This window comes from Frieseomelitta varia, unplaced genomic scaffold (genome assembly GCF_011392965.1).
Source record: "Frieseomelitta varia isolate USP_RPSP 00005682 unplaced genomic scaffold, Fvar_1.2 scaffold_152, whole genome shotgun sequence".
Classification (NCBI taxonomy): domain Eukaryota; kingdom Metazoa; phylum Arthropoda; class Insecta; order Hymenoptera; family Apidae; genus Frieseomelitta; species Frieseomelitta varia.
Window position 1 is genome coordinate 1,471,086 of NW_025109217.1, and position 12,696 is coordinate 1,483,781.

General features: G+C 33.8%; 3 protein-coding genes across 7 annotated transcripts in view; 1 reads left to right on the forward strand and 2 right to left on the reverse strand.

The window, feature by feature from the left end:
• LOC122535380 (cysteine protease ATG4D) overlaps positions 1-5,660 on the forward strand; it is a 106,795-nt gene extending 101,135 nt beyond the window's left edge. The window contains exons 1-7 of one of the 4 annotated variants that reach the window (XM_043666879.1): positions 1,169-1,658; positions 1,731-1,917; positions 2,190-2,369; positions 2,452-2,799; positions 2,915-3,196; positions 3,272-3,672; positions 3,744-5,660. In XM_043666879.1, the coding sequence (XP_043522814.1) occupies positions 1,854-1,917; positions 2,190-2,369; positions 2,452-2,799; positions 2,915-3,196; positions 3,272-3,672; positions 3,744-3,929 (1,461 nt within the window). In that variant the 5' untranslated portion in view covers positions 1,169-1,658; positions 1,731-1,853 and the 3' untranslated portion in view covers positions 3,930-5,660. Of the gene's footprint in view, positions 1-1,165; positions 1,918-2,189; positions 2,370-2,451; positions 2,800-2,914; positions 3,197-3,271; positions 3,673-3,743 lie in introns of those variants that run through there. The other 3 variants (XM_043666885.1, XM_043666871.1, XM_043666892.1) reach the window with 3 other exon arrangements.
• On the reverse strand, positions 5,030-8,198 carry LOC122535435 (GTP:AMP phosphotransferase AK3, mitochondrial). 2 transcript variants are annotated; one of them, XM_043666974.1, is made up of 4 exons: positions 7,821-8,197; positions 6,632-6,751; positions 6,054-6,226; positions 5,030-5,864 (listed from the first exon to the last, which is right to left on the reverse strand). In XM_043666974.1, the coding sequence occupies exons 1-4, from the start codon at positions 7,987-7,989 to the stop codon at positions 5,649-5,651; spliced, it is 678 nt and encodes a 225-aa protein (XP_043522909.1). In that variant the 5' UTR covers positions 7,990-8,197; the 3' UTR covers positions 5,030-5,648. The 2 variants fall into 2 exon arrangements, with proteins under 2 accessions (XP_043522909.1, XP_043522915.1); XM_043666980.1 differs by lacking the exon at positions 6,632-6,751 and having other exon boundaries at positions 7,821-8,198.
• Positions 8,199-8,387: 189 nt separating this feature from the next.
• Positions 8,388-12,137, reverse strand: LOC122535416 (inactive selenide, water dikinase-like protein). Its single transcript, XM_043666935.1, has 6 exons — positions 11,576-12,137; positions 10,782-10,886; positions 10,389-10,650; positions 10,131-10,321; positions 9,813-10,057; positions 8,388-9,557 (listed from the first exon to the last, which is right to left on the reverse strand). The coding sequence occupies exons 1-6, from the start codon at positions 11,859-11,861 to the stop codon at positions 9,405-9,407; spliced, it is 1,242 nt and encodes a 413-aa protein (XP_043522870.1). The 5' UTR covers positions 11,862-12,137; the 3' UTR covers positions 8,388-9,404.
• Between the last annotated feature and the right edge of the window lie 559 nt (positions 12,138-12,696).

The following is a 12,696-nucleotide window of genomic DNA, read 5'->3' on the forward strand; positions in this document are numbered from 1 at the left end:
CGACTTTCTGGAACCGGCCAAGGCGTCTTGTTTCCTAGACTAGGCTTTGTTTATGCCCTACCGAGCCTTTCCACGTACTATTTTTCCCTCCAAGGCCAGAGAAAGTGTCCTTAGGTTGTTAGCACATCTGGCAATTTTCGGCAGGGACGAGGCTTTGTAGGAATTGACCTGACTGACGCCTCGGAGGGTTCTGTTCTGCGCCAGAACAACTACAGTTGTTAGTATTTTTACAAAAATTATTACTAACTAAAATACTAACAACTCTAGTAGTTGAAAGTAGTTATAAAAGCTCTAGTAGTTATAAAGATTATTAGTACAAAAAGTGAGTACTTTATTGTTTTTATTATTTATCGCTAAAATATAAATCACAATATAGACATCTGTGTAATATGAGTAGAAATAATAAATATGTAGTTTCAACTATTTCGTGCATCCGGGTATCTCGCGACAAGTTTCGTTTACTCGGGTATCTCACAAGTGACAGCTTTTGTTTCAACATTTTTTGAAATCAATTGGAAATTTTGGTAATTAATTAGAAAGAGCGCAGAGAAAGATGAGACTGGAAAAACTACAGAATTCATGTTGAACCAATGAAGTTACGATTCTTCATCTCTCTGTTCTCTCCTTTTTAACTCGTGAACTCTTTGCGTCAGTAGAACATAAAGGAGATTTCCAACGAGAGAGGCAAACTCTTAATTAATAATTCGAATAAGTTAAACACTCTCCAGCTCTTGTTTGATTTTTATTCAATAAACGGTCCGTCCCGTTGTCGAGGTTTTTTTCAAAAGCGGATAAAACCGGCAAAAAACGTTCGTCAGCCTCTCGAAACGGGAAGCATTAATTAATGAAATGGCGATCCACTTTAAGAACGAACTAACATTCGGTTTGCAGTACCGTGAATATGAAATGATTAAACAGAAAGCGACGAAACTGTTATGATCGCCAGTATTAAATTATTTCTAGCAAGTTGCAAATATATTTTTAAATAAGTTTAAAAATTATTTTTCATAAAACTATAAAAATATAAATATAAATTTTAAATGAACGACAGTTAAATTTTATTGATGCAAAAAGAAAATATGATCGTATACAAAGACGTGAATCTGTTTCAGATACTCTAGTAAGTTGCAGATTTATTTTTTAAGTAATTTTTAACAACTCACAAAATACAACAGATCAGTTAAATTCTAAGGTATAAATCAATTTCCGTATACCGGAAAGAAAAGAATGATCGATCTCACACTATTTGCTAGAGCAATTGAAGCTTCCTCGAGTGTGTACACTCCTCGATAAGATACCGCCATTTCGAAATTAGATCCTGATCAGCGCGATTTCTGCATACTGCCGATGTACTCCTGTATGGTCTCGCATAGTGTTCGATTTTGCCGCGATACGGCGCTGGCAATGTTCTTAACGGACGCTTTAAATTTCACAATGTTCTTTGTAAACACGCGTCTCTTCCTGTCGGTGGCTCGGATATCTTTGTACTGTTTCTGATTTCGTTTGCTTTACGACCTGCGATTTGTTTCATTTATCCTCGAGTTTGGAATAATAATATCCTATCGTTGAGGATAACAAATCATTCTCGTACAGCGAAGTTTCACGAAGTTAGTGTTAGTGTTTCGAAGGAAATGAAGCATTAAGTTAACAGTGGGCTGGTAATGGGCTTTGCGTTAAGTTTGGCGCCTGCATCAGCCAATGCATAATTATATTAAATTCTGTGACAATAGCAATCAGTTGTTCATACGGAATGCGATAAAACTGTGGATGTTTGCGATGTCCACATAACCGTGATCGTATTTATACAAAAATGTAATTGCCTTTCTGTACGGTACTTAAATGTATTGGAGTGTATGCTTTCAAAAATTTACTTGTTGGGCATGAATGGACAGGTGCAACCCTCCAGGGAAAGGTTAGGTAAGTGAGTAAATTTAACGCGAGTCAATCACGCGCAAGAATTTCCTGTTATGGATCCACGTCCCCCTCCTCCCCCCCTTCCCATTTGCAGTTACAATTTCTTTCTGTTGCTCTTGCTTCTTTTATTACTAACATCTTTGTTATCATGGCTTTTAGCGACCTTGCTCGTTCCTTCCTCGTTTACCAAGCAACCTTGTTCATATAATCAATCATAAAGAGAAGAGTACATTTTAGACATACGAATCATTGATCAAAGCTTACTTTGTTCTTAGGAGGTTTTACCAACAGTACAATAGGATTATTTTCTGGAATGATTACCACAGATCGTGTTCCACATATACAACTAGCTACTACAAATAATGGATTGCCTGTGGATGATTCTAGTGTTACTACAGAGGTTGACAGCAAAGTCAAAACAAAATTATTGTCTATGTGGAATAATGTTAAATATGGTTAGTGTGAAACAATTTCACAATCGATTATAATATAGGTATGTGTTTCTGCGAATCTCATTGATAGTTGATTCTTTCGAAGGCTGGACCATTAAGGTAGTTAAACCAAACTTCTCGAAAGAATCTCCAGTATGGTTACTTGGAAAAATTTATCGCAAGAAACCGGAAGAGTTTTTGGAAAAGGCTTCCGAAGCGGAGAAAACTTTAGACACTGGAAGTGAAATATCTTTAGCTATGGATGCTATTAGTTTCGAGGATGGTATAGAAGAATTTAAGAAGGATTTCACATCACGCCTTTGGTTAACATATAGAAGGGAATTTCCTATACTGAATGGTTCTACATTCACCACCGATTGTGGTTGGGGATGTATGCTACGTAGTGGTCAAATGATGTTGGCACAAGCGCTGGTCTGCCATTTTCTTGGAAGAGGCATTTATTTTTTTTTACAAATTTTAATCATAAATTATGATATAATGATTATTAATTTGGTATATTATACTTATATTTTATTTATAGAATAATAATACAGAAATTTTTCTTACAGAATGGCAGTGGCAGTTAGATCAACCAATAAAAACAGAACAACAAAAATTGGATGAATATAATCACAGGTTAATAATTAAATCATTTGGAGATCTACCACATAGTATATCTCCATTTTCTATACATACACTTGTTTCTTTGGGTGCTCTGTGGGGAAAACGTGCAGGAGATTGGTATGGACCTACTTCTGTAGCTCATCTTTTATGCCAAGCAGTAGAGCAAGCAGCAAAACAACATCCAATATTCAGTAACTTGGCCGTTTATGTTGCTCAAGATTGTGCAGGTGATGTAGCATATAATGTTAATGATGGAAATTTGTCATATATTCCTGAGGCTAATTTATAATATTTTCTTATAGTTTATCTGCAAGATGTAAAAAATGTATGCCAAATGCCAGATGGCAAGTGGAAATCTCTTATACTCTTTGTACCTTTAAGACTTGGTGCTGACAAATTAAATCCTATTTATGCATCTTGCTTAACACACTTACTTACACTAGACACCTGTATTGGTGTAATCGGTGGTCGACCTCGGCATTCGCTTTATTTTATTGGTTTCCAGGAAGATAAATTAATTAATCTAGATCCGCATTATTGTCAAGAAACTGTTGATGTATTAAAAGATAATTTCCCTTTGACGAGTTTTCATTGTACTTCACCAAGGAAAATGTTAATATCAAAAATGGATCCTAGCTGTTGTGTGGGATTTTATTTTCATAACAAATTGCAATTTACAAACTTTATGGAGATTGCTCCCTCTGTATGTATGATTATTCCCATCCGTATATTATGATCATTTGCAAATACAACAATATATTTTTGATATTGCAGTACTTGGTGCCGGAAGATGAAAAAGTCAATTATCCGATGTTTTTATTTTGTGAAGGGAGCGGGAAAGATCTCCATCGAAAAATTGAAATTGCAGAAAATATAATTCCCTCTACTACCTCTTTTACAGGTAATGGAACTTACGATGACGACCTTGACGAATGCGAAGAATTCGAACTGGTACAATGAAATGTTAATTATAGATTAAAAAAAAAAAAAAAAGATATCATGTACTTAAAAAAGCATTCATGGATAATTCCTGGAGAAGGATGATAATGTTTGTCATTAATTATAATTCTCCGTTCATTCGTCCATATATGTATAAGAAAAAATCGATTGATGACTTTAGATGACAATGTTGCATATTAGGGAGTTGAATATTAATTTTTAAAATAAATTTATGCCGCAATATGATCTTTAGATCTCAACATACTCGTTGAACGACTGACGTGAATCGATATATCGACTATTTTTCATTCGTGATAATGCATTTATAGATCCGAATTAGCATTATCTATACATCATTCTGTGATCATAATTTAGAACGCGGCTTTCATATTCCAGTTATTGCACAATTTTTTTTTTATCTTGTTTACTGATCTCGAAAATTATTATTAAGTAGAGTAATTTAGTATATGACTTAGAATTATCATAACCAAGAAGATATTTATTCTTTTTCATGGATAATTACGTCGAGAAAATCTTACTTGCGTAGATCGTAAGTTGATGATTTTGCTATGAAGAGTAATTTTTATAAAAATTTCTTAATTCCTTATGAAAATGTTCCTGACATAACTTATTTTGTGACGCAGTAATATTAGATTCCTCGCAAGATACAACTTGAGTATATTTTCTTTTAGTTAAAGATGTTTATGCAATCATCAGTGTTACGCATTACATATTCAACCATATCTACCTGTTGTAATATTTAAACCTCAATTAATTTAAATTTCTTTTTTCTACGATGCAACTTTAACTTATTTATTTACATAATATTCTGATTTTCCTTCAACAGTTGTAATGAACTTATACTAAGTTCCCACAGCTCATCACTGCGTTTGACATAATGTTTTATGTTGTGAAAGAGAAACACGTATTTAATAAGCATGTATGACATTAAATCATTGTTATTACTGAGGAATGACTTAATTTTCGAATGAAAAGAAAATGTGAGCATGATATATAAGGTATATTATACTCATATTGATAAGATCTGTACACAACTAAAAGTTGTTGAAATTCTTATATCAGTACAGTTAAAAATAAATATGGAAAAACGATTAAAAAAATCATGTTTTAATATTTATTACCTGTTTATGATCATTAGTACACTTTGAAACGGAATATACATATGTCTTAATACACTTGTGTCATAAAAGGCTCAACAAATTCCACTGATTTAGAATCATTCTTTAGCTTCTTTGATCCCTTTATATCAACATCGTTTTACAATCGATATATACGAAGCATGACAAGTGAAACATAAATCAGTTGCAATTGCTTGCTTTGTTAATGAATATTCATAAAATTATACTTCCATCAAATCTTGCGTGTCGATACAAAGAATATGTACAAATATAAAAAATCAGATCGGGTATGTACAAAATAAGTAAAAGTTGTCGATAAAAGTTAATAAAATTGATGTATACTGTATTCATCCAAAATATTCAAATAATCTGTTAATTGTATATATACACAGTAACTTTTATATATGTACATATATATAAGTTGCAGAAAAATATATTTCCACAATTTGTGTGCATCCATTCAATTCATCAATTTGTGCGCATGTAAATTGATATTGATATCTTACACAGCACAAATGGAAGCATGTAATTACTATTGATTAAAAACATATGCACTAATTGATGTGTATTTTGTTATAAAATATTAATATGCCTAAGTAAATTAAGAACACGACAGATATTTGGTAAGGGTCTCCTTAACATTTGGCCATAGTTCATTAGTAGTGTTACCTCGAAAAGTATTTAATAAACCTAAATCACTATAAAATTCTAAAATAGGTTTAGTAGCATTCGAATACCTCTCCAGTCTTTCTTTTACAATTTCAACCTTATCATCGTCTCTTTTACTTAAAGGCTCGCCAGTCACGTCATCCTTGCCCTGTTAAAAACCAAATTATTAGTCATTCAATAGTTTTGGACATAGTAAAAAGTTTCAAAGATAAAAAAAGTCGTCTAAAAAAAGATTCATCGGTTAGTAAATCGAAAGGAAAATCTAATTATGAAGATTTACTAGGCATATTGCCAACGATATATTTGAGTACCAGTCAACGTTTCTGTTCCAACTTACCGGTACTTTTGGACTATTGAACCCGACATTATAGACTCTTCCACTGGGCAAATGAACCCATCTATTTTGCACACGATCTAATATCACTTTAACGGGGACATCGAGGTAAAGAACCAGATTCACTGAATGCATTTTTTGCAGCTTTTCCGCCTGTATTAATGTTCTTGGAAATCCTATAACAATGCCAAATATTTGAATTTATCTGCCCGCGTATAGTATATTATTGTATGTTCACAATCCACATCTATCGGATATCGATCGATTAAAACTTTGAATTCGATTGAGTTTGATTAATTATTACAATTAAAATGAATTAATCGTAAAAACCGCGATTAATTTAATAATTAAACAAAGAATTTAATTGCTGTTAATTAATAATTAATCATCTACTTTAACAAGTAACAACTTGTTGAATAAAAATATTAAAATAAAGTAATAGGTACATCGGGAATTGCAAATAATAATAAAATATATATTTCCACTATAATTCTTAAAATTGTATTGAATATTGCCCAACAATTGGTCAATGTAAGCGGTGTTTTTAAGACGGGAATTTCAATTCCCGTTGAATTACTTACCATCTAATAACCAATTTTGATCAGCAACCGATTCGATTTCTTTCTTTATCATTGAAATCATTATATCATCAGGTACGAATTTACCGGATAGCACGTAATTCGAGACTGCTTTGCCCAGTTCTATATTATTAAAACAATTACATTTCGATTACATTTATCATTTCGTGCAAAGCGTTATTATTGTTCCATTAATATAGTCATACATTGGACTTTGAGACGACCGATAATTGTATTAATGGGAGATATTTGTTCCGAGAATTATTTGAATTTGTGTAATAAAAAGTTCAGTATTTCCTCATTGTACAAACAAATAGCCTGATAACGTGATATTGAATACATAAAAATATAAAATGCACTGTAAAAAATCTAATCATGTCCAAATAGCTGTTTTTGTAGACGTACTTCTAAGAAATTTGACGCAAAATTGTATTAATTGTATTAATTTTACTTGATTATCAAATGAATATGTAAAATAATCTATGCGACAATTTTTTATAGAATTAAAAATTAGAAACTCATTCATAAAAATGTTTAAAAACGTCTGACGCTAACGCAGATGAGTAAGGCATGTTAATTAGACTAATTCGATAATATAAATCTACGTATATTGGCTTGATTATATAGAATGATAAGGAAATGTATACTTAAGCATTAGATTAATTTCCTGTACTTGTATTAATAACTTATTGAGTTACGTGTGGAATTTGAAACAATAACAGATCGACAAAAATCCATGCTGTCTAGCAATAAATGATAGTGTAATGTAATTCCGAGCACGAATCTAAATATTTAGATGAATATTTATAAATGAGTAGTATGCCTTTCATTCAATAACTATCGCGTAAATTTAGCTCGCAAACAAGTACGAATACATAGAATATCATTAACGAATTAAACAAGAATAATTTTAACTTGGTTAAAGAATATTGAGAAACGTGTTTTTTTAACTGCACTTCGTCAAATAAAGCATCCTAAACATAACTTTTAAGGTCGAAAAATATACATATGTATATGTCACGAATATACTTAAAATCAAAAAATGTTTTCGACAAATCAACTTCAAAAAAACAAATGGTATGGATTAAAATGAAAATTTTAATCTGAAGAAATAAGAATGAGTGATAGAAGTTCCATCATTCTTTAGGATGATTTAAATAACACAGCGAACGATTTATGGTTTAAAACGTACCGGTATTCGACTTCATATGAAGTCGTAGTTTATCACCACTTGAAATGTGAGTCATCTTAAAATGTTCAACAATTCTGGCTGACATAGTACCTTTACCGGAAGCAGGGGCACCTAATATCACGGCCCTGAAGGCCGCAGCCTTGAAACACCACGTGGATAGTGCTACCATTAAATCGTCACTTTAAAGGTACACGATAATAAAAAAAACTTGTCAAATATTTACGTCGAACTTCTGGTTTAATTGTCTCTCGTCGTCGATTTACGCGAGAATGTTATGGCAACTACAGTTCTTCAAAATATAACGCGTTACTCTATCTATAACAGTGACCTGTGAGGCACGATGGCGACTAGTTGCCGGATTGTTAGATAACTGATTAACCAATGAATGAAAGGGTCTAGTCTTTTCTGGTTCGGTTGTTGGCTACCTTGTACGATGAGCATGTGTACGTACAAATATATCTGAGATAAATATAAATCGTTTTTTAATCTTTGCATGCTAAAAATTATATTTCTTTCACTTTGAATATGTAAAGATTTTCTTGAGACCTTAATAAAAATAACGTACTATTTTTATTGACAAAGTAGCACTTTATTCATATGAAAAAGTAATACAACATTAGGGCCTGTGCTCGATTTCTTTTATAATTATTTTCAAAAGCGTATGTAACGAGAAAACTAGAGAAGGCCTTCTTTTCGTTTGGACATCTTACGCATTCTATGTAACAATAGATCAAAATTACAAATCGTGAAAATCTTGTTGGCTTGTGAAAGCCTATCATTGTGTACTACGGGGTGGTTTATCTCTGTTTACAAATTTGCATCTCTATAACTATGATTTCAATGTTTCTTTTAAATCCGTAAAGTCGACGTAATGTACAATATATCGTTAAAACCGCTTCTTTCTTCTCGGCAATATTGTGTACCCCTTTAAAATATATTTATAAATCTTTGTAATCACGAGCTATCATTTATGTGTACCATAACATTCTTTATTAACACTAAGCACCCAAATGTCACTCAACATATCGCATGTTTGATCAAATGCTTCAAGCTTAGTCTGTTCTTAGTGCTACCTGGGTCTATACTTAATTAAGTCTTAAATCTTAAAAAAAAAAGATAAGCTATTAAAACCTGTTTTTTTTTTATACTTTATTGCCTTTTCATGTTTTTCTTTTTTGTATCGAATTCTTTTCAGTAAGAGAGTTCATAATTATCAACTGTTATGAACATTTTATGTTTTATTGCGAAATATTTTTAGATTTCAACAAATATTAAAAAAACGAGAAAAAATAGAAAACGTTTCCTAAATTACTTGGAACTGAATTTCAATAAAAAATAACACATAAGTATAAATCGGTATTGTAATATTTCATTCTTTTAACCTATAGGACAAAAAAAAGTATATAGTTGAAATTTTTATCCGATAAAAATATGCAATTAGTCCATTGTAATGGTGCACATGTAAGTGCTTTGAATCTGGTACAATAGTGTTGATCTATGTAAATGCTTTTTTTTGTGTTGCATGTGATTTCTCCTAAATACATGAAAGTAAATAGAAAAAACTTCGTCACTGTCTTTGATTTTTTACCAAAGTTCCCCATCTTTTTCTTTAGCTGGCACTTCTATTACTCGTGGTTTGTCAATTATTCTAGCTGTGCGGTTTCCTTTCTCTACGATACCAATAATCCATGCTTGGTAACCTTCCTGCTTTTCGATATCTTTACAATACGCAGCGGCCTAAAAATTATTCGTAAATCGTAAGAATTTGTTCAGTAATAAACATTTTATTGATGCCTTTTGTATTACAAGAAATAAAAATAATTGTAAGAGATTCGACGTCGCCAAAATGCTTACAATAGCAAATCGGCATGGAATTCTCTATTGCTTTTCCTGCCGTTCTTTAAAGTATTTAATGATGAATAATATACTCTACTGTATTAGCAGGGTACAAGAAAAAAAAAAAAATACTTGAAAAAAGAAAATATTACAAACCTGTTCTCTAGGTAGGCAAATGAGCAACCCACCGCTCGTTTCCGCCGAATGACCTTGAAGAAGTTGGAACATGTTACCGCATGCTTTTGCTACAGCTGCCATTTTAGCGATAACAGGTAAATTATGAATAACAAAAGAGACTTCGTTCTTCTGGTGTTTGGCCAGATTTTGTGCGTGTCCTAAAAGGCCGAAGCCCGTAACATCTGTTGCTCCATGAGCATTGTATTTATGCATTAATCTAGCCGCTGAAAATACAAAAAAGAATTAATTACCGCTTTTGTATTAATAAAAGATACAAAGTTGTAATTTATTGCATACCTATTCTGTTGAGCCTGGCCATACTGTCCATTGCTCTTTGATAGGCTTTTCTCACATCATCTTCACTGACCACAAGTTTGATTCTGTTCCAACGATCTGGTTGATCTAACCATTGGTGAGCATTAACAGCAACTTGAGTGCCAAGTGGCTTTGTCAAAACAAGAACATCACCCACAACCGCATTGTCCGGTCTGTAACATAAACAGTTATTAAAAAAGAAATAATATTATGTTACATCAATTATTCATTGGCACATACACAATGTATTCATTTGGTTGACAAACAGTAGAAGCAACACCACCTATCGTACACCAAGGATTAACAACTGTCTGACCTCCTGTCACTGTGGTACCAGCTTCCAAAGCAGAATCTTTGAATCCCCTCATGATTAAAGGAACAACAACATCCCGTTCCTTCTCGGTCATTTTTGTACTGACTCCCAACAGCATCAGCATATTGTCACACTCAGTAACACCCATGGCATATAGATCGCTGATAACATTTGCACATGCAATTTTACCTGAAAAAGTACTCCAATAGCAGTGGTTAAACAGGATACCATCAAACAAACTTTATCCTTAATAAAGGAATTCTGAAATTCATGTAAATGTACAATGCATAATCTGTCAAAATATTAATGATGTGTCTTACCCATCATGTAAGGATCATCGACTAATGGGTAGAAAAAGTCTGTAGTTTGTACCAAACTAAGCCCCCCATGCCTCAGTGGAGTCACGGAGGAATCCATGCCAATGCCTGAAATAAAAAAAAAAAATTCTCAATATTTATGTATTTCTAAAAAAAAAATAATACTTCTTAGTTACTTTCGTATGATTCATATTCTTTCTATAGATTCACTTTAATTCAATTGACATGCAATACTATCAATAAAAAAAACTCATTTGTGTATTAATAATTCCGGTGTTGTGATTTCGTGTGTCATTAAAATACAAGTTGAGAACACTAGTATTTCCGGTGGCGTGGGAGAAATTGGGCGGGAGACGATAACATGGCTGCTAAAATGACAGGGCTGCCTATTGATATTCGCGCCCTGGGTAACAGTTTCTGTTACTAGATCTAATAAAATTATTTGTTTACAAACAAAATACCTACAATGAGTAACAACCTTTTACAATCACGTAAATAAAACGCGGTATTCATACGTGAAAGAATATTTTAGCCGGGAAAAATTTTCATAATACACGTGTTACTCAAATTTGCAACAATAGTTCTTTACTTCAACGAACGTAATTGTTTGAAAGTGTAAAAAAAAAAAATTTAACGATAGAGAAACATTCGGACAGATGTTTGCGTTAACTCAACTAATAAAACCTAAAAATACACAAGAAAAGAAAACTAACGACGCCTGTGTAAAAAAAAAAAAAAAGATCAAATATGTCGGCGTAGCGCTGTCTCGCAAAGGCGCGCAATAAAATCAAACTTACCGATGCGTGGAATGGCCATGTGCATAAAATGGGCATGCTCATGATCTTGTGCGCTACCATCGTCGGCCTGCAGTCCCTCGAGGAGTTTCCCGAGAACCTCCTGAGGGACCTTACACCCTCATCCTTTCAGGTCGGCGAATCGCGTAAGATGGAAGGTCGCGTCGAGATCATGTGCCACCGGATCAAATGGCCTACGCAACGCCAGGGCATTCGGATTTCCACCGAGCTCTAACTGAGCTACGGACAGGGCGTCCTGGGCAACCGGGGTACCCTGTAGTTCCGCCATCTTGCTAAAACGAAAACTAATGACGAACCGGGTACGCGACGCGTTTCGCGGCCCTGCACCGACGATTCTCTTTCCAACGATTTCACCTCCTCGATTCCTCTTGCACGATGTATCTACAAGTAGGTTCTCACGCTTGCCGGCTGCGCTCTCTGTACTTACGAAACACAGACACGAATCTACGAACGCCGCCGACAGACAGCCACTGGCTTTGTAACCCTTACTCGACTCGAGTAACACGAACTCGTCGCAAACGAGAATTATACTTTGCACCGGCGTCGACTAACCGGGATCGTATGTACTAACAAAATGGACGTGCTTTCAGCTTTCGCGAAATCGGAAGAACGCGCAAGGCCACCAAGAGCCCCCCCAATGCCCCTACTGTGGCACTGCTCTATTTTGATTGGCCCTTTCGAATTGGCGCATGCGCATTTTTCGCCTAGCGTCCAGGTACGTCCTTATCATGACGATTCGCCCGTGCTGCACGTACGCGACGTTGAATTGTGTTATGCATTACGAACTGACGCGACAAGTGTGCCTTTGTGACGTGTATACGCTTTGCTCTTTATAAGTTCAAGCAGTGACTGGCAAATTATATTTTTTGATATGTCCAGATCGTGATAATCGGATAACTAAAGGGAAGATTTGACTTGTTTCAATGGATGCGTAATTTCACACGTGAATCACGATCGGCAAATGTTTTTCAGTTACAAATTTAAAATTTGATTATCGGTAAAATATATATTTTGATTATTTGCTAATTGATAATTATGTATTTTTTTTTATTAAAATTAATATATTTCTTCTGATTTATAAATTCATTGGTCAAAATGTCACG

What these genes read in the sequence shown, in the direction of transcription:
- LOC122535435 (XM_043666974.1), bottom strand. Translation starts at nt 7,989, where the DNA reads ATGGTAGCACTATCCACGTGGTGTTTCAAGGCTGCGGCCTTCAGGGCC. An exon ending in TCATATGAAGTCGAATACCG is followed by an intron (nt 6,752 to 7,820) that starts GTACGTTTTAAA and finishes TTAATAATATAG; the next exon opens with AACTGGGCAAAGCAGTCTCG. An exon ending in TCAATAGTCCAAAAGTACCG is followed by an intron (nt 5,865 to 6,053) that starts GTAAGTTGGAAC and finishes GGTTTTTAACAG; the next exon opens with GGCAAGGATGACGTGACTGG.